Source organism: Lepidochelys olivacea, assembly GCF_965140295.1.
Source record: "Lepidochelys olivacea isolate rLepOli2 genome assembly, chromosome: 19".
Lineage (NCBI taxonomy): Eukaryota > Metazoa > Chordata > Testudines > Cheloniidae > Lepidochelys > Lepidochelys olivacea.
Window position 1 is genome coordinate 17,937,707 of NC_140429.1, and position 26,456 is coordinate 17,964,162.

General features: G+C 45.5%; 1 protein-coding gene across 5 annotated transcripts in view; it reads left to right on the top strand.

Moving 5' to 3' along the window:
• Positions 1-283: 283 nt before the first annotated feature.
• SCMH1 (Scm polycomb group protein homolog 1) overlaps positions 284-26,456 on the top strand; it is a 120,722-nt gene continuing 94,549 nt past the window's right edge. For 3 of the 5 annotated variants that reach the window (XM_084652492.1, XM_084652493.1, XM_084652496.1), the window contains exons 1-3: positions 284-419; positions 20,531-20,615; positions 23,710-23,778. In XM_084652492.1, the coding sequence (XP_084508618.1) occupies positions 20,591-20,615; positions 23,710-23,778 (94 nt within the window). In that variant the 5' untranslated portion in view covers positions 284-419; positions 20,531-20,590. The remainder of the gene's footprint in view (positions 420-20,530; positions 20,616-23,709; positions 23,779-26,456) is intronic. The other 2 variants (XM_084652494.1, XM_084652495.1) reach the window with 1 other exon arrangement.

Sequence of the window (26,456 nt, forward strand, 5' to 3'; positions counted from 1 at the left end):
GGGTGTCCCGGGGGGAGGGGGCTGTGTGGGGGAGATGCGGGGGGAGATGTGGGGGGAGATGGGTGTGTCCCCGGGGGGAGGGGGCTGTGTGGGGGAGATGTGGGGGGAGATGGGGGTGTCCCCGGGGGGAGGGGGCTGTGTGGGGGAGATGTGGGGGGAGATGGGGGTGTCCCCGGGAGCTGCTCGGGGGAGGTGGGGGGCAGCGGGGGGACGATGGGGGTAACCGGGGTGTCCCGGCACGGAGGGGCCGAGCCGGGGGAGGGGGTCTCCCGGCCGCTGCTGGCCCCCGGGCGGCAGGGGGCGGCGTCGGCGGCTCGGCTCGGCTCCCTCCCGCCGGCTCCCGCCCTCCCCGCGCGGCGCGTCGGGAACATGGCGGCGGCGGCGGCGGCGAGGGACTGAGCAGCTCGGCGGCCGCGCAGGTGAGGGGGCGGCGGGGCGCGCGGCCCGGCCCGGCTCCGGCTCCGGCTCCTCCCGCGGACCGTCCCTGCCCCGGGCCGGGCGCGCAGCCCCCGGCCCGGCCCCCGCCTGGGCCTCCCCGCTCGGGCCCGCCCCGCCCCCGGGCTCCGCGCCCCGACTCCCGCCCTGCCTGGGGCCGGACCCCCCGGGCCCTGCCTGAGGCCCCCCGCGAGCGGGCGCCGAGGGCGACCCCGGCCTCGGGTCAGCCGCCGCCCGGCGCGGGTCCGGGGGCCGAGCGAGCCGCGCTGGGAGCCCGGAGGGGCCCGCGGGCCGGCGTGTGCCCGGCAGCCGGCGGCCCCGGGGTCCGGCCCCGAGCGCGTCCTGGCGCGGCTGCGGCCCGAGCTCGCAGCTCGGGAAGAGAGGCGAGCCCGGCATGCGAGCCCCCGGGTTCGGGGCGGGGGGGCCCGCCCGTTTGCAGCCGCCCTGAGAGGCAAAGCCGCTCCGGGGCCGGCCGGCCGGGCTCCCCCGTCCCAGGGGCCGGCCGAGCGGAGGGGCGCGGGCTGCGGCTGCCGCCTGGGGCCCAGCCCGGCCGGACGCTGCTCTCGGCAGCCGCCGTGGACGCGGCGCAGGCGGCGGGGCCCTTGCCGGAGCGGGGCCTCTGTCTGCACCCAGGCTCAGCGCACGTCGGCCGAACACCGGCTTCCCGGTCGTTGCGCCGACGTGCGCTCGGCGCTGCCGGCTGCGTTGGCGCCTTTCTGCGCCCTGCACGGCTCGAGCCGGTCACTTCGCGCTGGCTTTTGCTCCGGGTCGGGCGGCGGGGGAAGCCCGCAGTGCAGCTGCCACCTGTTGCCCGGCTGTCATGCTGTCTTCGCTTCGACGTGTGCGTCTGTGCTCCGGCCCTGACAGGGTTAAACGTCGGAAGGCATTTGCTTTTGCTAAACTCCCAAATATCTGACCAGTCAGAACGGAGTGTTGTTGTTTTTTTTTAAACCTAGGCGAGGCAGGATGGCCTTGTGGATAAAACGTCAGGCTTTCCTTTCCGGGACCAGGTTCGAGTCCAAAGCAAGACTCAGAAAGAAATAAGTTGAACTGTATTAACACAGCCAGGGAAGGGAATTTGCATGGAGCAAGCAGTGCAGTTGATGATTGGTTTGATACAGTTGTCATTTCTGTGTACAGATTTGCTGGCGTTTTTGGTATTTATTTGATCAGCTGTGGGCAGTGAAAGCCGACTTAGAATCTAGAGTTTGCTGTGTTTTGCTTAGCAAGACCTGCCTGTAGCTGTCTAATAGAAGCTTGGGCTCTTCGTGAAACACATCGGAGGGGACCAGCTGCCTGTGACTTATTTATTGTTCTTTTTATTAATTTTGGGAGGCGCTCTGACACTGCGGGGATGAGGGCCGTATAAGTGCTTAGATAGATGGATGTTTCTTTTTGCGAATACAGACTAACACGGCTGTTACTCTGAAACCTGTCATTATGCAAGGCACTGCATTTAGCCGTATGGAGTGGAAATCTATCAACTGCATGAAAAAACTTGTTGTGTATATAAAGTCTGCTGCAGTTTCCACGGTATGCATCCGATGAAGTGAGCTGTAGCTCACGAAAGCTCATGCTCAAATAAATTGGTTAGTCTCTAAGGTGCCACAAGTACTCCTTTTCTTTTTGCAAATACAGACTAACACGGCTGTTACTCCGAAACCTATAAGTTAATTCAGTAATAATACTTAGTGTTTATATGGCAGCTTTTATCCAAGGTGCTCGGAGTGCTTTATGGAAACTAATTATACCTCACAATCCCATGGAAAGTGGGTGAGTAGTATTAACCCTGGTTCACAGGAGGAGAAAATAAGGCAGAGAGAAGTGAAAGGACCTGCCAAAGACATCACACTAACCAATAGACCACGCTTCTGTCTTTTTAAACTGGCAGGAAATTCCCAGACAGTTTTCTGCTTCCTTCTCTCCATATGGATGTTTTGGGATGTTGCTGAGGTACTCCTCTCAGTGTAGCACAATATAAAAATGAACAAATAGAGGATGGTGCTGGAATATCTACCACTGAAAAATGTGGTCTCTTGCTCCTGAGGCATTTCTGCTGTAAAGTAAAGGGTAATCCCAGTGACTGGGCAGATAAATCCCATAATTACTATCCCTTGGGGCTTTTCTTTGTTTACCCTTTGAAAGGTATCTATAGGAAAACATCTGATCCTTCCACAGCCCTCAGAATGATGCACTCTGATAGAACTGGAAACAGAGCAAGAAAAGGTTTGACTGTTGTATAAATAGCAAGATGTTTAAAAATAAACAGTGTCAAATTTGCTGCTGCATGTCATTGAGGTTTAGTTTACATTTTTTTGAAGCTGCTGTGTAGAATTATGCCAATATTTTCAAGTCTGAATGGTTAAGTCTTATTTTCAGAATTGCTGAGTACCTCAGTTTCCTTTGACCTCACTGGAAGTTGTGGGTGTTCTGCACTTCTGAAAGTCAGGTCAATTATTTAGATGCCTAAAATATGGAGATCAAAGCCTAACTTTAGGTGTTGACACTTGACTATTTTGGTCTTAGCTCTATAGTATTGTTTACTGTTGTTGTTTATATGATAAATCCTGCCTCATATTAGCTAAAAAATCCATGTGATGACGGTTTCTATTTTTCTCTTTGGAAATCAGTAACACTGTGGTCAGGAAGAGTGTTTATCAATCAAATTTCATATATAAATAAATACTTGCTAGCTGGTTGCAGAGAGTCACCTCTCAAAAAAGGACAATAGCTTTTTCTGGATCTCCAGCTTCATTTTCCCATTTCAATGTTTGTTTCACACTTTTCCCATGCTGGCCGTGATGAAGATTTCCAGACGTTCTAGCTCAAGACATTTGGAACATAGTATGATGAGCCCACCAAGGATTTCATGATCATCACTAAAGCCATATAGAATTTCACAAAGACAGTAAGGTTAGAACTCATCTCCTGCTTTGAAAGCACAGATTCCTACCACTTGAGCTAAAGGACAGTTACCATTAGCTGTAGCATTATAAGGTCTCTGACACACACCTGAGTAGTTCTGAAGCCATCCAGTAGAGTGTGGTGCACATACTAACAAGTTAGTCCATTACAAGAGGTAAGAGTGTATGTAACATAACAATACATATTTTTATTTGTTTTGGGGGTTTTTTTACATCAGAATTTGTTTTCCCTTGAGGCAGATATTGACCTCAAATTTTTTTTGGTCAGTATTTACATCACAGCTCCATGAATCATAACTTTTCACTTCAAGAGAAGTCCATATCTGTTAATAACTTTGTATATTATTTCAGAACAGCAAGCATGAGACTGAATTCACTTTATTAAAAAAAGAAAAAAAACCTCTCCCCAAAAGCCCCCGAGATATGTCCAGAGGTTAAAGCGAAAGAGTGAGTCAGCCATTGCTGGCTCTATATCTTTGGGCAAGTTGTTTCACTGTCTCCCTTGGATTCCTGAGGTATAAAATGGGTATAATACTTAACTTTGACCTACCGGTCTGGAAACATAATGAAATAATTTTTATAAAATGCCTTGGCATCCTTGGATGCAAGGCGCTGTAGAAGGGCAAAGTGTTGGTATTCGCCAACTAACCAACCTTTAAACTATAGGGAATATTTTTTGGGTTAGGAGGGGCGAGAAATGAGCTGCACCTTTTATCTTTTTACTTTATGTAAGAGTAACACAAGAAAAGATTGAGACAAAGGGGTGGACAGAGCACTGATCAGATTTGAGGGGGAAACAATGAAGGAACAAAACATTAAAAGTACATGTAAACAAACCAGTTGAGCATCTGTGGGGAAGGGGAGGACTGGAGCTCTGGATGGCCTTGTTTTATGTACCTTTTAGAATGTGTGTGACTGCTGTCCTACAAAGCAGACCAAATATATGTTTTGTCAGGCTGTGAAATTCACATACCTGTGTGCTGAGCTGTGTTTTTATGCAGAGGCCTGTGCTTGTTACATGAACCACTCTTGTTTTCGGAATCTGGAGCAATATGCTACCCGTTGCTAGGTCTGTGAACTTGCACTTCAGTGCCATTATAATTGAGAATTTGATATGTCTGAGTTTCTCATAACATTAATTAATATTTTCATCTTCATCCGCTTCCCCTCTTCTTTTTCTTGTCTGTTTTTCCCATTGCACTGAGTATTCAGGGAAAACAGCTGAAATTCAGTTACGTTTTGTGATGAGAAGGGCAAATTTTGAATCTGTTAGTCTTTCACTCTCCAATTTTTCAGCTTAGTGGAGAAGTTGGCCTCATTATGGCCTGGGCTTCACCCATTTTGTGGACAGAGAATCTCCGTTCGTAGGGCTGTCGATCTGTGATACATTTGCCCAAAAGAACAGAATGATACTTTTTTCAGAGTAGCAGCTGTGTTAGTCTGTATCTGCAAAAAGAAAAGGAGTACTTGTGGCACCTTAGAGACTAACAAATTTATTTGAATATAAGCTTTCGTGAGCTACAGCTCACTTCATCGGATGCATGTGAGCAGTAGCTCACAAAAGCTTATGCTCAAGTAAATTTATTAGTCTCTAAGGTGCCACAAGTCCTCCTGTTCTTTTTGTAGAATGATACTTAGCGCTTTTACTGAGTTTTTTCTCATAAAGAGTTTTAAGTAATCCTTGCAACTCCACCGTGCAGTAGGTAGCGGGTCAGTATTGTCTTTCCTTTGATGATAAGGAAACTGAGGCACAGAGATCAATTGATTTGCCGAGGCCAGAGAAGGAGTTTGCCAGAGTTGAGAGTAAAACTCTGGAGTTCCTGTCTTCCAGGTCTGGCTTGTGCCACTAGACTGAACACCTCTCTCTGAAAACTTTCTTCATGCTGCCCATCAAATATCATCAATATGATCTAAATTCACAAACACTTTTTGCAAGTGTCCAACAGCTGACCTGCTCAGTCCCTCCAGCCCTACTTTAATTAGCTCTTGTGTATGCCTGCATAACATAACATGAGGAGTCCAGAAATCTCCTGGGGGGTTGTTTTTTGAGCTTTGCTATGCTACAGGAATGGAGCTGTTAGTGTCACTGCAAGTTTGTAAAACTCAGCTATCCTCCCATTCAGAAATACACAATTCCTCTCTCCTCTCGGTTCTCCTGACAACGTGCCAGAGACTGTGTGGGGCTCCTTCATGTTGGTATATTATCAAGGGAGCTGTTCCAATTCATGCATTGCTGGAGCCACATTTACTGCTGTTTGGTGAGCATGCTGGGGGCAGATACAGTGCAGTGCAATCTCAGTGGAATCATTCTGGCTTCCCCTAATGCGTTATTGATGTCTGTGGTGATGGGAAGGACACTAGGAAGAGTAGTTTCTTTGCAGCAAGAATTACTGCCGTGCATACTAGCTGCGTGTTTTGGTGTCTGTACGCTTTCAGTTTTGGTGTCTGTACGCTGCAGTCCACGTTGAGAACTAGGCGCTGCAAGTCCTGACCCAGAACCATGTTTGCTTAGAGCCCATAACATATTAGCCGTGTCTCTTTTGCTTTCATGTAGTTCAACTATGGGGTTAATTAAACCATGAAGAGTATATGGCCAGTGGCTGATTAACCCTTAGAATGAGTGTCCTCATCCATAGAGTGTTGGGAGATGGGAGCTGGGAACTCTGCTTCAGTCTTTGTTTTCATTTACCTCCCCCTGGACAGCAGCACTGCCATATTCCCTTTTTCAGCGCGATCTCTCCTTCTCAGCTCCAAATAAATCATCACATCCTCTGCCCCCAGCCCCTTCCATTCAAAATAGTAGGACACCCAGCGATTCACCTTCCCTGCTGGCAGAGAGCCTTATGCTCCCTATCCACCATCTCCTGACTGCTGTCAAGTGTGCTCGCACATCCTCTCTGGGCCCTGTGCCAGAAACTCTGCCGTGACCTGCCCTCCCAGTATCCCTGCTGTTTCCCAGCCTGAGGGAGAAGCCAAGAGCCAGCAAATAGAGGGAGGTGGAGCTCTGTTTGAGGGCTGGCTGAGAAGAGGTATGTTCTCTGCAGGGGAATGTGAACCGGTAACCGGTAGGACTCACTCTAGGCAAGTGTCCAGCTCTGGCACTCCCTTGCATTGGCCGGAAACATACCCTTCCCAGTCACAGCCCACCTCCTGCCATGCTGCTGCGCAGTAGTTGCCCTTAACTCTGTAGAACTGGCCAGTCCCCAGTGTTAAACACTTGGAGATTAGCTTGTATCTCAAGGTTTACAGCATGTGGATCAGACATTCTGAGTGTGCATTCCCTCTCCCATAATGCCTTTCTGGGAGACATTGTGGATTTTGTTCTTGGCAACTCACCTTCTGCAGCAGTGCCCACTACTGCAGAGAGTGAGATGTTTGTCTCTCTTTCTCTTCCTGGGGGGGCATCTTTTTGATCAGTTTTGGTTCCATCTTTTTACGTAACATGGATTTTCTTGCTTTAGTCATGACAGAGCTATATGACTCTGCATGAGAAATGTTGCACGTTTCCATATTACATGAGGGGTGTGTATCCAGTCAATGGGATAGTGACCAGAAAGGGAAGATGATGGAGTTGGAATGAGGTGGTTACACAGAATCGCCTTTCTAAAAAATTATGTTTTACAAAATGTAAATGGTCTTAGTGTTCGTGTTCCTGCTACCCATTGGCCGCTCTTATTTTTCGACTGACCCTGGGCACTTTGTCTGTCCTGTTCCAGCAAATTACAAGAACCACGTGAAAAACATCTCCACAGTTACTGTTCAGCTAATGGGAGACTGCAAAGCTTCAGCCTCAAACTTTCACTTAATTTAAATTATGAATAATCTGGTGAAGAAAGTCCTTTGGATCCTATGTATTTATATAGATTTTAAATTCCACCCACTATATTGCCAAGAAACTATAGAGGAGAAAAAACCCTTAAATATCAAAGCTATGTTGACCTTGACCTACCCCTGCCACTTCTCTTACAAACAGTGTTTCTAGTGCCTACTTCTGATTCTTGTACAGTATTATTGTATTATTTATTGTTTGCACTGCAGTAGCACTTAGGAGTCTTAGTCATGGACATCATTGTACTAATCACAGTAATTAACGGTCTTAGAATTCTGCTGACATCATCAGTGATGGTGGGTAAAGGTGAAAAATATTTTATTAAAGCTGTATAGTGTGAATTGCTGAGTTATGTGATATTTTCATAGTTAAAATGCATATGGTTTGTATGAAGTTTTCAGGAAGTAATATCCTTCATTAAATCAACAGGATGTCATTAAAAATTACACTTCAAAACATGATCTAGTGATACTACTGATAAAGCCATTGCTGGTGAGGAAACAACAGTAATAATGTTCTCCCTCTTGAGACAATAATAAACATTTTAAATGAAGATATACTTTCTATGGAACCTTATGATTTACAACTGATTGCCATCTATTGGCCACCTTATGATTTACAACTAATTGCCATCGGGGGTTGGCCTAGATGACCTCCTGAGGTCCCTTCCAACCCTGATGGATATTCTATGATTCTATGATAAAAGACATTTGTAACCTCTCTAAGGGACTACCATAACATCGTTATGTTTTTCAGGTCACTTGTTGATAATTTTTATGCCACACTGAAATGAGAGCTATAAAACTGAAATATCTTGAGATCCATTCTATAGTTGGAGGAAATGGGGGTATGCTCTCAAACTCTGACTACGATAGTGAATTCTTTACTTTCAAAGTCAAAATGAGAGAGACGGTGAAATCCTGGCCCTGTTGATATCAGTGAGAGTTTTGCCATTGACTTCAATGGAGCTAGGATTTCATCTCAGATGTATTATTGTAGTGGAAGTATTGAGGCTGTCAGTAGAACATGTAGGTCTTCATAATATGACCATACCACTTTTTCATTGTGTGTTTTCTGTGCAGTAGCATCTACTGAATGCCTTCTACCAAAATGAACATATTTCTGATGTATTTTCCTAGATTAGATTTTCAGAGTGTTCGTCCATCCAACTTCATTAGCATCACTGTGGACTGTCTTGTGAGAAGCTGGAGCCACAATTGTACATGTTCATGGGAGTGAATTCTCTCTTATAGTTAGCTGTGGCAGTGGAAATCATTGCTATAGCAGTTTTCAGTCTTTGTAGGCCCTGAACAATCATTCTTCTTCCATTTTGCATATGCTCAATTTCTTGCAAAAACTTTTCTTTGCTGTCCACATAGAGTATATCCATGTTACAAGGCCGTAACTCTTGGTATCTGTGGTAGCTTTGACAAGTGACTATTCTGCATACACTTCAGACAGATGTCCAAGCATTGGAGGCCCTTATACTCATTGACCTACTTTCTGTGGTGTTAGCTAGACTCTTGCATAACTGTCCAGCATGAATTCAAGCACATGTTCAGTGGTACAGTTTGATATTTGAAAGTGACATAGCCTGTCAGGACATGCTCCACATACAGTCCTGAGCTCTCAGCCACTGAGGCAAATGCTGGAATCTGTGCTGGCAGCAATATGTCAGCTTCCACCAGATGTGACTCTCTTTAATTTTAATCTATCTGAATACCAGTTCAGAAGCAGTGTCTCTCATGATTCCTAAGTTGTGCACCAAATCACTGGAGGTCAGAATGATTTTAAGACCACTGCACTCGGCACAGTGTTCTGCATCTCTGTTGTCCATGAAGTCCTCTCTGAAATGCTTGTGTAGTGGAGGATAGGCATTGATGGTGGCTTTTAGAGATCTCTCATTCGATGTCATCCAGGGGATATCAATGACAGCTTGTCAGTACTGATCAGCTGTGATCCGCTCTATCTCCACACTCACAGCTCTTGTTGAGTCCGTGGTTCTTAGGAGTTGTAAAGGACATCAAACTTGCTGAAGACTCTCTGGAGGTGACTGACCCCAGTGTCTTGTCATGTCATGTCTCTGGTCTGCGACTGCAGCAGTGCCAGATGACCAGGTTGCGACGAAGTAAAAGCTACTCCCCGCATTCCCCCCACCGCGTGGCAGTTTCTTCAACAGATGCAAAAGCAATAGTTGCTCTGCTTCAGGAAGGTTTCAGTGACTTGACCTTGCCTCAGGCAGCCCCAGAGACTCTGGTATTGCCCTGGCATTCGGCACCAGCAAGAAAGTAGTTCTAAACCTGAGTAGCCTCATTATTGGTCTCCGTCTTACAGGAGGGCCAAGTGGTTGCTTGATGATCTTGATTTATCTGTCATCACGCTGAGCTTTGCAGTCTTCTGCATTGTTGAGACAGCTTTAATTTTCATTTATGGCGGTAAACTATTCAATGATACCAGCACATGCTGCCTCTGACGAAAACTCCTCTCGCATTGAACTTGGTCAGTTACTGCATGTTGATGTCAGCTGAAATATCAGTAAATGCCCTCTAATATTTTGTGGTTTTATAAACTGTACAGAATGTCTGGCAGGTAGTGTTAAGTCAAGCAGTGTGCTCTGTAACAGTGTATTTTTTCCTTGTTAGTCATACTCTGCATGTTCTTTCGCAGCTACAGGATGGGATTTTGATTGCTTGTAGTCATGATTTTTCTTCATTGACATCTACTACACCTACAGTATTCAAAGTAAGACTACATAGAGCCACACTTCTTAGAGAGTTGAGTGCTGTGTGTGGTTATTTTTTTATTTTGGTCAGTTTCCAAACTCTTGTCCTTTCACGCACATGGAACAACCCAATTCCTTGTTCCTTGCAATTAGCCCTGGGTAATCAGTTTGGGTTTTCTCACAGGGACTGGCTAAGAATTCCCATTCAGTGCTGTTCTGCTAGATGTGGTATGTGCTATTGGGGTAGAGTAATTAGGTGGCACACAGGGACACTTGTTTTCTTTGTTGGAATCTTCACAAGTATTGTTTGCATTTTGCTGGACTTCTCTTCACAGTCAAACTCAACAGATTCCAGAGAACATTTTGCCTGTTTCAATAGACTCAAGATGTTGAATTCTGGGATCCCAGCTTTCTAAGTAACAAGACAAACCAAAGTTAATTCTATGCAGTATGAAATGCTAATAGCAATTGATAACACAAATCTTCTCTGAGCTCATTTGGACTCCCCTGGACTGGTGCTGCTGCAGCTCCCTGTTTCTTCTCCCAAGAGGCACAGATGTATTAATACAGCTCTGTGTGACTGAAAAAAATAAAATAAAGGTGTGTGTGTATATCTGTCTATCTATCTGTGTGTGTGTGTGTGTATACATACACTCATTGGTTTTGCTCCCCCACTCTCTGGGGTCCTCCAAGCCCCCCTCCTTCTCCCAGCTGGCTTGGCTGGGCTCCGCTCTTATTGGCAGGGGCTCTGTTCTGGTGTGATCAGACTGTTGTTCTTGCTGCTCCTGCGTCAAGGTGTAGTGTCTGAAAATTAAGGTGTGGCATGGCTTTTGCTCTAGGCTTGTTGGGTGGGCTGTTCCCCTGTCTCCTTCTCACTTTGTCAGGACTTGGACTTCTGCATCTCTTCTCCCCTTGAAACAGCAGCTGAGGCTCTCCTCTTTGGTTTCAGCAATAGCAGGTCTGTCATCTGTTTGGCTCTGCTACATGCAATCAGGGACAGCCTGGTGTTGGCTACCTTGAATGGCTTCCACTCTCCCCATATGATACCCTGGCAGCTACAATCATCTTCAGCATTTGCACTAACATCTCCCAGGTTCAAAAAAGAGAGCTGGTACCAGGGTATTCTTTGAGTAGTATCCCTGAGGGTGCTCCATTTCAGGTGTGCATGTGAAGATTTTTGGTAACTGCCCATTCAGGCTCCACGTGTGCTCCAGACATTCTCATGCCCTGTTGTCTTATGTGGTATCTTCATTACTGCAGGCTTGCAACCATGGCAGCCCATTCTGTACGATCCTCTCCTAGTCTTTGTGGATGAGTAGTCCTTTTCATCGTCCCAGGATACCACATCGTCCATTCAGCTTCTTTTTTTGCCTCATGTTCTTCTGCCATCTGTTTTCCTTTCCAGTTCCCATAAGCATTCATCACCTGCTGAACCTCTTAAAATGTGCCCTGCAAATTGAAGCTTTGTTTTCATAAGCTCTCTGACTAGTGTTCGCTGGTTCCAATAATTTCCAGTGCTGTGTTGTTGGCTACATGGTCTATCCATGATATTTTCAGAATGCACAGCTACATAAGGACACATCTCGGAGAACTCCAGTTACTCCACAAGGAGAGTAATCTCTCCTTTTCAGAGGTGAATCCTTGCCTCTGAAGCTTATACATCTGTTTGGTGTGGCAGAGCCTGGATTTCTTGACTCTTGGGGTATGCAGTAGGGCTCACTTTCCCTAGGCTTTCTCTGAGACAGTGATTTGAATAAGGAATAAGAAGACTGAGTTGGAGAATTTTATTTGTGGTGAGTTGGAAGAGTTTTTTGTGGATGTTGAGCCAACGAAAGCTTCTGCATATACCTCTAGGATGAATGTGTATATTCCTGGAGTTTTGTTTGGGCTCTTTTGATTAAGTAGAAATAATTAATTTAGTGGTATTCTGAATCATTCCTATAGCACCGTTAGTTTATGTGCCACATTACATACTCCTGTATGTTCCCTGCCATGAACTTTACAGTCTAAGACAGGGCCCTGCAAAGCATAGGTGCAGGGTTAATTAAATGAAACAAAATTCCCTGAGCATGTGTGCTGAGTAGAGATTTGGGGCTCAGTCCTACTCTCCTATTTGTAGCATGCTTAACTGCCTTTCAAAGAAGCAGTCACTGCCTTTGAACAAGGGGGTGTTGGGTTACCTCCTGTGTAGGGAGGACAGTCACACCTTGGCATTCCACCTTGATGATGTTATGGAGCCCAAATGCTTGTCTCCTGCTTCTGTTTTTTAAAACCTTCCTCTAATACGTAGTGCTGAAACTGCCGTCTAGATACTGTTGCATGGCTGTGCCTTCATAACACCCAAAGGCAGAATCCTATTTAAAGGACTCCGGTGAACCACATAGCAGTTCCCGGGCAAACTGCAGGTTGTTTTGATTTATGTTTAAGGTTTGGCATATGGCTCAGTGCAAATTAAAACAGCTACATGATTGTAAAGTTACTATCATGACTGGCACCACTTTGGCCTCTTTGTTCAGTCTCATCCGAGTGCTTGGGGTATGAGTGAATTCCCCTGCTTCTTATAGACACGATCCCTCCAGGTTAAGTATGGAACTTTTTGGCATGCTGGCATGGGGCACAGTTTCACTGCTACTGCTCAAGCTATTCCTGTTCTGTGGACATAGATCTTCGTTCTTCAAGGCTGTTAGTCCCACAAGCATCAAACTTTAATAAATAAAACTGAATTAAAACCCAGATGGTCCAGAGGTAGGGCCTGGGACTCAGGAGACATGGGTTCAGTTCTCTGCTTTACCCCCTCCTTCCTGGGTGACCTCACACAAGTCACTTTGTGTCTCCAGGCTTAATTCTTAATCTGTAAAATAATATTTCAGTGCCTCCTGGATGTGCTGTGGGAATAAATTGTTAAAGATTGTGAGGTGCTCGAATGCTGCTGTAATGGAGGCCATCTCGGTACTTTAGATATCTCGACTGTAGGAAAGACTGCCCCCTGGGATGGGAAGATGGGTGGACTGGCCTCTGCTGGAGTGCAGCCGTGCTAGCAGGGCCCCACTGCAGTTATAAAACCAGCTAATAATTATTTGGGCCTAAGGTTACTGACAGCAGTGCCTCTGCAAAGCACTGTGAAACAGGAACCTGCTGCTTCTTCAAGAGCAGCTGAATGGATTTGTGGAAAGGCGGAGTCTTTGCGACCTTCCTTTCATGTCTGGATCTGGCACTTGGGCACCTGTAACCCCAGGGAGGAGAAATGATAGGGCAGTGCAAAGTGCTGGAAATCATAAAAGCAGCAGAACCAAAGATGAAGAAATCTCCCCAGAGTAATTCAAAGACAGAGCTGAAGCCTCTGTAACTCTGTTTACAGTAACAGTGGAATTTGCTTTGTATGATTTGATTACTGAATCCCCTCCATGTCAGACAGTCTTCACAGTGGAGTGTTCTCCATCTCCAGGTCAAGTGGAGGCAGATCTTTGCTCTGGACCTGGGCTTAGAACCATCCCTCATGAGGGGCTCTCCAGAATTCTCTACCTCCAAGCAGCAGATCCAGGACTCCCTTTGGAGCGGAGCTTTTACAGGGTTTTTAAAAGATTGTAAAATCTGTATGTCTCAGTCAGTTCATTGGCTTGGAGGTTTTTCTCCTCAAAAGGGCTACAACTTAAAAAAAGTTCTGGCTTTCTGAGGAGGGTTTAAAAAAGAGCCCCTCCCCTTCCCCTCCTCCCTAGTCCTACAGGCTCTCCATCATGATGGAGCAGCTGCAGGGTCAAACCTGAGTGGACAGAGGGACAGGCAGCCAGCGCTGCTCCTTGCTGCTGCCAGTAGTACACATCATGTGTAATGTGCATACAAAGGTGCCCCAGACTTTCAAGTAAGTTTAGCAGTGCTGGCCTGAATGGGGGCCTAACTAAACAAGTGCTTATGTTCTTAGAAAATGAAACAAGCCAACAAAAAATTTGAGTTTTTTAAGAACAGGTTAGAGAAATTCTTGTCAGGGATGCAAAAAGAAAAGGAGTGCTTGTGGTACCTTAGAGACTAACCAATTTATTTGAGCATGAGCTTTCGTGAGCTACAGCTCACTTCATCGGATGCATGCAGTGAGCTGTAGCTCATGAAAGCTTATGCTCAAATAAATTTGTTAGTCTCTAAGGTGCCACAAGTACTCTGTTTATTTTTGTGGATACAGACTAACACGGCTGCTACTCTGAAACTTGTCAGGGATGGTCCAGGTTTACGTGGCCCTGCTTCAGTGCAGGGGGCTGGACTTGATAACTTCTCCAGGTCCCTCCAAGCCCTACGTTTCCATGAACGGAACCTACAGAGAAATAAAGGTAGCAGAGGCATTTAAAGCCTCAGGTACAATGCCTCCTATTATTATGCACTCTGTGAAAAGAGCAGTGATTTTTATGGGCAGAGTGATTCCATACCTCTTATTGCAGAAGTCTATAGGGCTACTACAGGGACTTCTGCCCACACTTCTCTAACACTGTGGTATTGACATCCTCACCCTTGTTGATGCAGCATTTGTAGAAAGGTGTTTTGTGACAGGGTGCCTAATAACTCTAAAATACCTTTCAATTCTACATTGGTAAATTGAATCCTTCTCCCACCCTAAGGGATGATTTACTGTCTTTTCTGCATCATACTGTGAAGACTATCTGACGTGGAAGGGACTGAGAAAGGGGAAATTCTGTCTTGCCTGTGAATCTTCACTGTAGGACTTTCCGTGTCAGACAGTCTGACCTTTGGAGGATTGAATTATGTCCGTTTTCTGACTATTGCTCATTTGTTAAATAGTTTGAAAGAGAAGAGGGTGTTCCTCCAGGAACTCCCAAACTTTCACATCAAGGCTCTGCTGCAAATGGCTTGCGTTGTATAGCACTTTTAAATTTTCTTGTAGTTAGTTTCCAAAGCTGAAAAATACTGTCCTTCTAGAACGTTCTTCCTGTGGGGCCATCCTAAACCCAGATTCAGAGCAAATATCTGGCCTGCCTCCAGTTGCTATAGTGATGGAGAACACCCCACTGTGAAGATTGACTGACATGGAGAGTCCTACAATGAAAACTCACTAGTAAGACAGAATTTTCCATTTCTGTTTAGAATTCTGGAGACCAGAACTGTCTTGTGGGAATTGACCAGTGACTGGTATAATCTGGTATCCTGCCTCGGACAATGGCCCATGCCAGAAGCTTCAACTGGAAGACATACTCCTGCCCTCCTTCCTTTGCCTCACAAAATGCAGCTACTTATGTAGTACTATACCATAGAGAAGCGTTTTCTTGCTCACCCCAGCTACCATTCAGCTTTTACCTTGGTGCGTGGTATTGATAGTCTATGTAATTTCTGTCTCAGCTGTGTAATTACAGATGATGTTCTTTATCTGGATGTCTAATCCTTTTTTGAATGGTACTGCTGCATCGCATTGATAGTGTCCAGCAGCAGCAAAATTTATTTCCTTCTATCTGTTTTAGATGTCATGTTTTTAATGTTATAGAAGTATCTATTGTACTCTGGGACGGGCAAATGGGAGTCCTTGAGTGACCTTCTCTACACTGTTCATTATTTTATATAGCTCAAATATCTCTCCTCTGATTTTTCTCTTTTTCATATTAAATCATTTTGGTCTTTATTCTTTCCTTGTGTGACATGATTTACATTTACAAAAGGTGTATTGGTTTGTTTCTGTCCTGTTCTCCACATCAAAGGTGTATGTCAGAATACCTGCAGTCTTTGGCGCTTCGGTGTAGCAGATTGAGAATTCTGTGACAGCTTCATTTAAATTAAAATACGGAAGTTTTAATGCATAAAATATGATAATGCATAAAGCAAGCAGTACATTAGCCTCTGTTATTCAGTTTGAGATTAAATTCAGTTTTTTATTTTGTCTCCATAGTTTCAGTTTTTGATATGCCACAGAGCTTTGTGTGTGTACTGACAATGCATACCTGCCTTGTAGAAGTTGTCCTGGGGAGCTGGAAGTTACAGCAGTTCTGTAGAGGCGTATTGGGGCTTTTGGCATCTAGGGGATTGTGGGATAAGTATATTAGATGTATGTTTCTGCTAAAATGATGTTCAGTGAAATAGTTAAACTTCTTAGGTTTCAGAGTTAATGTCGTATTGAGATACATTTGCACCTTTGACCTATTTTTTCAGGAAGACAGCACTACATCAGTATACATTTGGTTTATGCTCTTGAATTTAACTTGATGATAATATAGGCTGGAAACTTAGTCTTTTTTTTAAAAAAATGAAAGCTTTGATTCTGGAGTGCAGTGCTGGATTCTGCAGCCAAAGCATCACAGGATACTGGTTACAAGTGTTTTTTAATTCTTAACTATTTTGTGTGATACTGAAATAAGTTTCGCTGGCCACTGATTCCTAGGATCATTCTCAAGAGCACCTTTGAAAAAACACACATACAACACTGGTCACCCTCTAGTCCTCCTGCATAGTAGCTCTTTTTAATGCTATATTATTTATTTTATTATTAGCTTGGCTAATTTGGTTTTTAGTTCTTTCTAAATTCCAATATAAATCATCTGGCTATGGAGATCTACTGGAATTTAATTTGTCTAACTGTGCCATCACCTCTCTTTTGATACCTCTGTCACTGTCAGTGCCTCCTTATCTGTGCAAAGTAACCCCAAGGAAGCTAATTCCCTCTTATCCTGTGATGAACACTGGTTGAAAGCTATAATTTAGCTTCTGTATTGTTTCCTTCTCCTCTTTGATTGCCTCCTTTATATGTTGGTGGTCCAGCTGACCCACACTCCCCAGGGCACTCTGCTTCTGAAGTTCTTGAAGAATCCCTCATCTATTTTAGAGCCAAATTCTTCCATCAGTTACTGGCACACCACTTTCGTTGTTTGTTCTTCAAATAGCCTCCTAGCCTTCAGTCCCTTATGCCATGTTGTGCATGTGCTCGCATGTATGTGTACACCACTTTTCTCTTTGTTGTTCCTCCTCGCCTCCTTTGCCCTTCTCCACTACAATTCCTTCGCCAAATCTGGAGGAGGAGGTGAGGAGGCATTTCTAGAACAAATAACAGAAAAAGCCAAAACTCGTGATCTGAGAGTAATGGGGGACTTTAACTACGCAGGCATCTGTTGAAAAAGTAATACAGCAAAAGAGAAAATGTACAGGAAGTTCTTGGAATGTGTTTGGGACACTTCTTGTTTCAGAAAGTAGAGGAAGTAACCAGAGGGCAGCCATTTTTGACTTGATTATGAGGGGAACGGGTTGTGAATCTGAATGTGGAAGGCAACTTGGTTGAAAGTGTTCATGAAATGACAGATTTCATGATTCTAAGGAAAAGAAGGAGTCAGAGCAACATAATAAGGACAATGGACTTCAAAAAGGCAGACTTTAAAAAACTCGGAAATGTGCAGTGTAAGGTCCCATGGGGAAAATATCTAAGGGAAAAAATGAATTCAGAAAAGCTGCTAGTTTCTCAAAGAAACAATATTAGAGGCACAACAGAAAATTGTGTGGTCACAAAGGGAAGATAGGAAGCTAATTTGGGCTGCACCAGGAGCTCTTTAATGACCTGAAGATCAGAAAGGAATCCTACAGAAAGTGGAAACATGGATACATTGCTAAGGTTTGAGTTCAAAAGAATAGCACGAGAATGCAGGGACAAAATCAGAAAGGCTAAGGCATGAAATGAGTTACACCTAGCAAGGGACATAAAAGCCAACCAGAAGGTATTCTGTAAATACCTAAGGATCAACATAAAGATGAAGGGAAGTGTAGGTCCTCTGCTTAGTGTGGAAGGAGAGCCAGTAACGGATGGCACCAATAAGGCTGAGGTGTTTAATGTCTGTTTTGCTTCAGTCTTCACTAAAGAGGTTAATTGTGAATAGCTGCTTAAAAAATTTAATATTAACAATAAGGGGGAAGGAACACAAGCCAGAATAGTGAAAGAGCAGGTTAAGGAGTGTTTAGATGAGTTAGCTGTATTTTCAAGTCAGGAAGTCCTGATGAAATTCACCCTAGAGTACTTGAGCTCGCTGAAGCAATCTCAGAACTGTTAGTGATTATCTTCAAGAACTCGTGGAGAATGGGTGAAGCCCTAGCGAAGGGCAAACATAGTATCTATCTTTAGAAAGGGGAACAAAGAAGACCTGGGAAATTATAGACCAGTCAGCCTAACTTTGATATCTGTAAAGATACTGGAACAGATTATTAAACAATCCACTTGTAAGCATTTAGAGGATAACAGGGTGATAAGGAGTAGTCAAGAACAAATCATGCCAAACTAACTGAATTTCCTTCGAAAGGGTTACTGGAGAGGGGGACATTAGATGTGATGTATCGTGCGTATAGTGCGGCTTTTGACAGAGTTCCAAACGAGGGATACATGCTCTAGATCGGGGTGGCCAGCCTGGGGCTCTGGAGCCACATGTGGCTCTCCAGAAGTTAATATGCGGCTCCTTGTTTAGGCACCGACTCCAGGTCTGGAGCTACAGTAGACAACTTTCCAATGTGCCGGGGGTGCTCGCTGCTCAACCCCTGGCTCTGCCACAGGCCCTGCCCCTGCTCCACCTCTTCCCGCCCCCTCCCCTGAGCCTGTCATGATCTCGCTCCCCTCCCCCCCCCCCCCAGACTCCTGCATGCCACTAAACAGCTGATTGGGAGGGAGGGGGAAGCGCTGATCGGTGGGGCTGCCGGTGGGTGGGAGGTGCTGGGAGCAGGGGCGATGGGAGCTGAAGTGGGGCTGCTGACGTATTACTGTGGCTCGTTGCCAATGTACATTGGTAAATTGTGGCTCCTTCTCAGACTCCGTTTGGCCACCCCTGCTCTAGATGAAATTACTATAAGGTAGATACAAAGCTGGTTGCAAGCTCATACTCAAAAAGTAGTTATCCATGGTTTGCTGTCAAAGTGGGAAGATGTATTTAGTGGGGTCCTACAGGGGTCTGTCCTGGGTCTGGTGGTATTCAGTATTTTCATTAGTGACTTGGGTAACAAAGTGGCAAGTGTGCTTTTAAAATGTGTGGATGACACCAAGGTGGGAGAGGTTGCTAGCACTTTGGAGGATAAGATTAGAATTCAAAATTATAGACCAGTTCTCCAATTTACCAAGATAATCAACCAGATGAAATTCAATAAAGACAAGAGTCTGTCACTGTGGACTTGTGTAGGGCTTAGCCATAAACCAGTCGGAGAACACTTCAATCTCTCTGGTCACGCAATCACAGACATGAAGGTCGCTATCTTAAAACAAAAAACTTCAAATCCAGACTCCAGCGAGAAACTGCTGAATTGGAATTCATTTGCAAATTGGATACTATTAATTTAGGCTTAAATAGAGACTGGGAGTGGCTAAGTCATTATGCAAGGTAGCCTGTTTCCTCTTGTTTTTTCCTACCCCCCCCCCCCCCCCAGATGTTCTGGTTTAACTTGGATTTAAACTTGAAGAGTGGTCAGTTTGGATGAGCTATTACCAGCAGGAGAGTGAGTTTGTGTGTGTATGGGGGTGGGGGGGATGTGAGAAAACCTGGATTTGTGCAGGAAATAGCCCAACTTGATTGTCATGCACATTGTGTAAAGAGTTGTCACTTTGGATGGGCTATCACCAGCAGGAGAGTGAATTTGTGTGGGGGGGTGGAGGGTGAGAAAACCTGGATTTGTGCTGGAAATGGCCCACCTGATGATCACTTTAGATAAGCTATTACCAGCAGGACAGTGGGGTGGGAGTAGGTATTGTTTCATATTCTCTGTGTATATATAAAGCCTGCTGCAGTTTCCACGATATGCATCTGAGGAAGTGAGCTGTAGCTCACGAAAGCTTATGCTCAAATAAATTGGTTAGTCTCTAAGGTGCCACAAGTCCTCCTTTTCTTTTTGCGAATACAGACTAACACGGCTGTTACTCTGAAACCTGCCACTTATTTTAGGAATTTTCAATCGGGGTTTAGGCAGTATGGTATAAGTGAAACTGGCCTTCAGACCTCCTGTGACCTGGTTAAGAAGGGAAGCGTGACCTTTGACCTAAATATCTGGAGTAAATCTCCAGCTGGCTTTGATAATCAATAGTTTTTTTCTTATGACAAAAATACAAATCCTTTGTCTTGCTGGAAATGGACTTACTAGCAAGCCCACCTCAAACTGGGAAGCAAACACAGATCAGCAGCTAGGACTTGCATTGCAGCAGTACCAGGAAAAACATTTCCTGCCGCCATGTCCAGTTCCTCTTACTAATTGCACAGAATTGCCATGTGCAATTCAAACTGCCATTTCCATGCTGGAGATTGTGTTACTCTCATTGCCAGGTTAATATTACATTTCCATGTGTTTCTTTAATAAATGTCAGGTCTCGCTCTCTCTCTTTGTTAGAGAGCAAGAACAACCCCCCGCCGCGGACCTGTACAGTGAGCACAGAGATTCGCATATGCTGCTGTTGCTAATTTGTGCTGCTGCGATAAATTTAAAGTTGCTCACTTGTTGGAGAAAGACCCTTCTGATTTCAGAAGGTTTGACGTGTATTGTCCACATTAGCAATAAGAGATTTTCTAAGCAGCCTGGGATGAAAGGATACTTATTTTTCTCCACTGCATATTTATTTAATATTGCAGACACTTGTATGATGCAGAGCTGGGAATTTTATCATGTTTATTTCTTTTGTCCTAGACATCTTCAGGTAGCTAAAGCCAAGCTAGTTCCAGCCTAAGGACGGCAGCAAGCGGTATAATGCGGAAGCCAGGCCCTCAGAAAGGTAAGTGGTAATGCTCGGTTTAGGCGAAAGCCCTTCGATTGTTGGGTATAAACTAATGAATCAATTGTAGATCATTAGAGAGTTGGTATGAAAGTGGAGAGGAAGCTCTGGGGCAGAGCCCGAAGGGAGCGGAGTAGGTCTCCCTTGGACTGTGGTCCAGACGGGTAGAAGTTAAAGAAAAATCTCTGTTGTCATTTAGTCCATCCCTGTGCCAGTGCAATCTGCTCACAAGAGATGCAAAGCTGACCTGCTGTGGAGACCTCTCAGTCCCAGTGATGCTGTGGGGTGCCGCCAGGTCAGGGCAGAGATCACTGGGGGAATAGCACGGGGGATCTCACCCTGCAGCTGCCTGCACTATACCTGCTTCATAGGTAAGACTTCAGTTCCCATTGCTGCAGAGTCCCTTCACCATCTTATGCACAATAACAACTGTCACAGACCTTATAAGGAAGCACTTAAGCTGGCTTGGATGGCAAGACTATTTGAAGGGAGCTTTTGCTATTGTCATTGCACCCCTGCAGCATCTGGGGCATCATGTCAGGAAGCCCTTCTAATGAGGCATGAAACTGAAGACCAGCCTACCTTGTGGAGATCAGATATATCACAGGAACTTACCACTAGTTGCCTGAATCTTTCATCCCATTACAAGGCTATTGCAACTGCAGACACGGAGCACTGTGCAGTTACAAGCAAGCTGCCTATGTGCTGTTTGCCTAAACAGAAGGATAAACCCAAGCAGTCTGTTTGCATCTTAGCAGTTAAGGGCTTTTGTTCCTTAAAGAAATATTGATTTCCTTTAGTGTTGTTCCCTACATGTGCATTACACTGGAGTGATCTCATCACACTTTCTACAAAGGATGGGGGAGGGGAGAACAGTAAAGAGTGAAGCATCCACTGCAGTTTTGTTCACATCTGCCACATACATGCACACGTTTATTGCGGTAGATTTCCATGCTTGATTTCTTCCCTCTTCCCTTTATTTTTTTTTATGTCTCCTTTGCTTCTCCAGAGGTTTATCCTGCAGGAGCATTATTCTCTTTCTAGCACCACTTGTCCTTTAATGAAGTGAAAGTAAATGAAGGAAAACAGGGAACACATGCTGGGAGGCAGTTGGAGGGCCTGGAAATAAGAGGCAGGTTGATTAGTCATCAGTGTGGCCTCTCACACCGCTTGTCATCTTTTTGCCGCGTGGAGCAGGAGGCTAGCCAGTGTTGCTGTTGTGACCTCTGTGTTGTGAATGCAGTGCCATATGTTCCAGAATCAATCCATGTGCTGGATACAAACAGGTTCCTGTCCTATTTACCTGGTTTTCCATAATTCACTGAACTTTTTTAGCTAAAGTAATTTGCACAGTGGAGCTCCTGTGTTCCTGGAATTTCCTTCCCCTTTTGTTGGTTTTGTGTGCTGCTAATGAAGGATTTTGCATTAAAAAAATTAACTACAGAAATGTGACTTATCCTGCAGCGAACTCAATAAAGTAATCCAGAAAGCCCGAAGTAGTGAGCATTTGAGCAGAAGTATGGTATGGGAGGGCACAATCCTGCACTGCTGGGGGTGGGGGTATTAAGTGCCCCCATAGGTATTCTCCATCTCTGTCTTCTGAGCTTTGTCTTATCCATCCTTGCTTTTCTCAGGAGGGGTTAGAACATCTCCCTCCATGTGAAGTATCATTTGTTAGTCTGCCTGGGAACACAGTCATTCACATGTGGGATGTCCTCACTATTATATTGACTGTATGTGACAGCAAAGGGAGGTGCTTTGGAAGGTGTGGGGAAAATAAGGAGCTGAAGGAGAATATGGCTGTTTTAACCTGGCCTCTCCCCTAGGTGGGCCAACAGCCCTTTCAGCAGTAGTTTGTGGCTCTTTCAGGTTCTTGTTGAGAGCTTTTACATCCATTTCCCTACATCTTTTTCTCGTATCCTTTCACTAAAAACTTCTTTTTATGTTGGAAGAGTATATTTCATAGAGCTCCACAAAATTGCTTCTTAAAACAGCATCAAAATAGCTTAAAATAGCTTTAAAAATGCAATGTAAAATAAATGAGCTAGACTGTAATAGCAGTAAGGCATGCTGGGGTGTGCATTAGTCAGCTACCAGTGCATGGTGCAGCCTCGTTTGATAAGCAGCTCACCCAAACTGGGACTAGTAGCCTATTAATTCATGGTCTGTCGGGCTTCCATGTGTGGAGTTGCCTGTTTCATTGCTTATCACACTTTGGGAAGGGTCTTTAGAATCCCTCCATTTTTATGCTACTTCACGGTCTGTGGCCACCATCTTTGTGGGCAAAGAGGACTTGAAGTGACACCCTGTGGAGCCATTTCTTGAGCAGCCAGTGGGATGCTATCGAGCTGAATATGGCTCTCTGTGCAGGAGTTGAACAATACTCAGTGTTTCAGGCCCTCATGACCTGGGCAGTGAGCACCCCATATTGGAGCTCAGACTCCTGATATTTTGTGTGTGATCCTTCAGGACTTTGGAGGAAACCCATTGATGCCCAAGCCCCTGGACCACCAGGAGAAGGGCTAGGTAGGTGATGGGGAAGGGAATAGCTGCACTGACCTTTATTTGGAAATGGGGATCTGATCCAGGCTTCCCCCTCCCATAAAACAGCACAGGGGGAGGCAGCTCCCTTTCACTTTCATTTCCCCCGTCTCAGCGTCTGTCCCTGAAGCCCACCAGCCTTTAGCCTCATTTCAAATGTTAAAAACTAGAAGGTGAAAAGGTTTGTTCCTTGCCTGTTGGCTCATCATTAACTATGAATATTAGCAAGTGAGAGCTGGTAGAGATTGAGACCCAGTAGACACCTGAGGGCGAATTTTCCTTCTCTTGAACTCAGTAGGATGAGGCAGATGTAAACTGAAATGGGGGCTTGGTAGATTCTGCCATGGATGTTGATGGGGAGAGAGTGAGTCAAACAGTGGGAGCTTTTCTCTTGTCTGGGGTCATTTCTTCCCTGGGAGATACAAAGTGCCTGTGAGTCAGAGGAAACCAAGGCAGTGTCCAGTGAGTAGCTGCTTGACCACCTCATGCTGATGAGTAGAACTGAATCAGGTGGGCTTCCTCATTCACATGAATGCTTTGTTTCTTGTCTTAGCCATAGACTGGAAAGATGGTAGAAAGCACAAGTATGGCCACCCATCAGAGTCTCCTTTCCAGTACCAAGGTAAGAAGGTGCTTCTCAGCTCCCTTCTGGTTTCTCTCCTTGAGGTCTTTGAATTGCTGAGGACCAAAACTCACTGCACAGGCTGGAAAACTGATGCAAACTGCATTTAAGGGGCCTTGCCCGTAGCAGTAGTATGTAGAAATGACTGTTTGCACGAGGGTACATGTTCTCTGGCACTATAGGGTTTCCTTACTTCTAGGTGAACTGTTTCTTTCACATTCATGTGAAATGGTTAATCGGGGCCCAGTCCTGTGGGTGCGATTGTGACTGTATCCGAACACCGAATACTACACTTTCCCATTTTTCCAGCAGCAGGATGTTGGTGTCCACCCCAGTAGACTGGAGCCCCTTGTGAGTTAGCTCAGCTGGCAGTCTCTTAGGAGCTGAGGGCAAGGTCTGGAGTTCTCAGCATGAGAGTTAATCACTCCTTTCCTCCCTTAGAGACTATGGTCTATCCAGTTCATTGGCAGGGCAGGTTGTGGTAGTGTGCAGAGCATCTGCAGATTAAGTTTATAAAACTGACAGTTCTTGCTGTCTTTCAGAAGAGACTTCTGGGTGAGTTCTGACGGCTTGGAGCAATGTAATTTATGACAAGGCCCCACTTTTTACCTAGCTTTATAATCTGGGTTTGTTAGTAAGGTTTAATTTACAGATTCCCCACTAAACACATCTACTGAGCCATAAGAAATTAACAAAGCATTCCCAAAGTGAATAGTTCCTAACATAGAACACTGCAGGCCTTTGTGTAGGGCGTTCTTATGTTTCTTGGAGCCATTAAGACAGCTCCCTGCTGTGCATGGGGGCTCTGTGTTATAGGGAAGTGATGGGTCTCTGGGTGTCATTGGGCCCTGAGATATATCCTGGGGGGCAACTCTGGGGATTCTCATCTGTGTCTCAGGATTATGCCTGAAGTCATGAGCATTATCCACCATCAGAGGGGCCATCATGGCTTGGAGAATCCTGCCTAGGCCCCTCCTGGTAGTCTGTAGGGGCTCCTTCATGATCTCCGTTTTGCTGGGTGCTGCATTGTTCTAGGGTGTGGGGAGGGTGTATCTTTTTTCAGGGACAAGATTGATTTGAAATGGTGCCTCTCTCTGAAATTTGATAACGTGGTGGGTTTGTTATCCTTTATCATTCTCCATCCCATGCTGAAAGTCTCCAAGCTCCCAGCCAGGGTGAGGAATTGCTAAAGAGATGCACTGTGCTCAGGATCAGTTAATTGTCTATAAACTGAACAAGTACTTGCGTAACAATAGGAATCCCCTCACTGCAGCAAATGCTCACCTGCATATCGCAAAGCTCCACACAAGGCCTCCATATTTGGCTGTGACAGTACAGATACAGCTGCTTTCTGGGTGACAAGGTGTGACAAAATGGGAATTTTTCATAATATTTTGTATGACTACTGTGTGTGCCACAGTTTCTCCTGTGTGCTGCATGGTTAACTAGGTGGGTGGGAAAAGGCTGTTTGCTCATTGCAGAGACCTAAAGATCCAGGTGTGACTGTTGCCTAGCTGTCTGGGCACTGGGCCCAGACAATGGCCCAGTCAATTGGTACCTACCAATTAACGATTGGGGGAGCCCACCCTCTGCAGAAAGCCAGCCAGTTTTGACCAGCTGGAGAACAAAGAGCAGGGTGACCATTTTTGTCTGGGAAACCAGAACAAAGGACAGAGGAGGGCCCTGGGGGTGGGGGTGGGGGTGGGGGTGGGGCGGTCATTACATGTGGGCTGCTGGAAGCAGGTCTCACTCTTCTGGACTGAGACTAAAAGGGCACAAAGAGAGCTCTGGGCTCCAAACTGACCCAGATGAACCAGGCTGTAACTTTCTGTTCTTCATGATAACCAAGGACTTTCTATGCTGTGTTCCAGACATCTAGTAAACCACCTGCTTTTACAGTGCTGGCTCAGAGTCAAGAGTTGGGGTGTGCATTGCTCCTTTTGGGTGGATAAGTCTTCTCACGTGCCCAATTCAGGTGGACTCGCTGAGAGAAGCTTATGGTGTGCAGCAGGGGTGCTGAAGGCTCCAAGGCTTGGTCCCAGGAGATGGTAAAGCCAAGGGACGTATCCCGGTGAGAGTATGACCCCAAGGGGGTTAACCCACTGAAGGTGTTCCTCCCAGGGACTGTTCCACAGCTGTGTGAGAGCACCAGATTCATGGATCTGTGACACAGGGGTCCTAAACACAATGTGAAAATGGTTCCTGGCGGAGTTAAAACTGGACCAAGGCACCTCCTAGGACAAGGGAGTGGCAGCACATACTGTTCTAAACCCATTAATCCTGAGTGAATTCTTAGTCTGTATGTGGCAAGGCAAGAAAGTGGAGTGCACTAGGAGTTCCACTGGTACTTGTGCTGAATGTGAAACCTAGATGAACAGCTCTGTGTTAGCGAGAGCCCATGGAGAGTGCAGTCAAGCAGGATCTGCAGGAATTCTGCTGTCATCAAAGAATGAGAGCCTGGCTGCTTGGGAGGGTGAATTCTTGCATTTTCGAAAGCCACTAATGTGATTGGAATTGCGAGCAGAGAAGACACTGGCATTGTCATTTTTCTGTACTGAATCTGGACAGACTGTCCTGCTTTCGTATGCTGTCCTGATACTATTTAGCAGGCTCACGTATGGACTGCAGGCTTTAATGGGATGCCTTGATCTGGGTAGGGCAAACTCTCCTTGCACAGA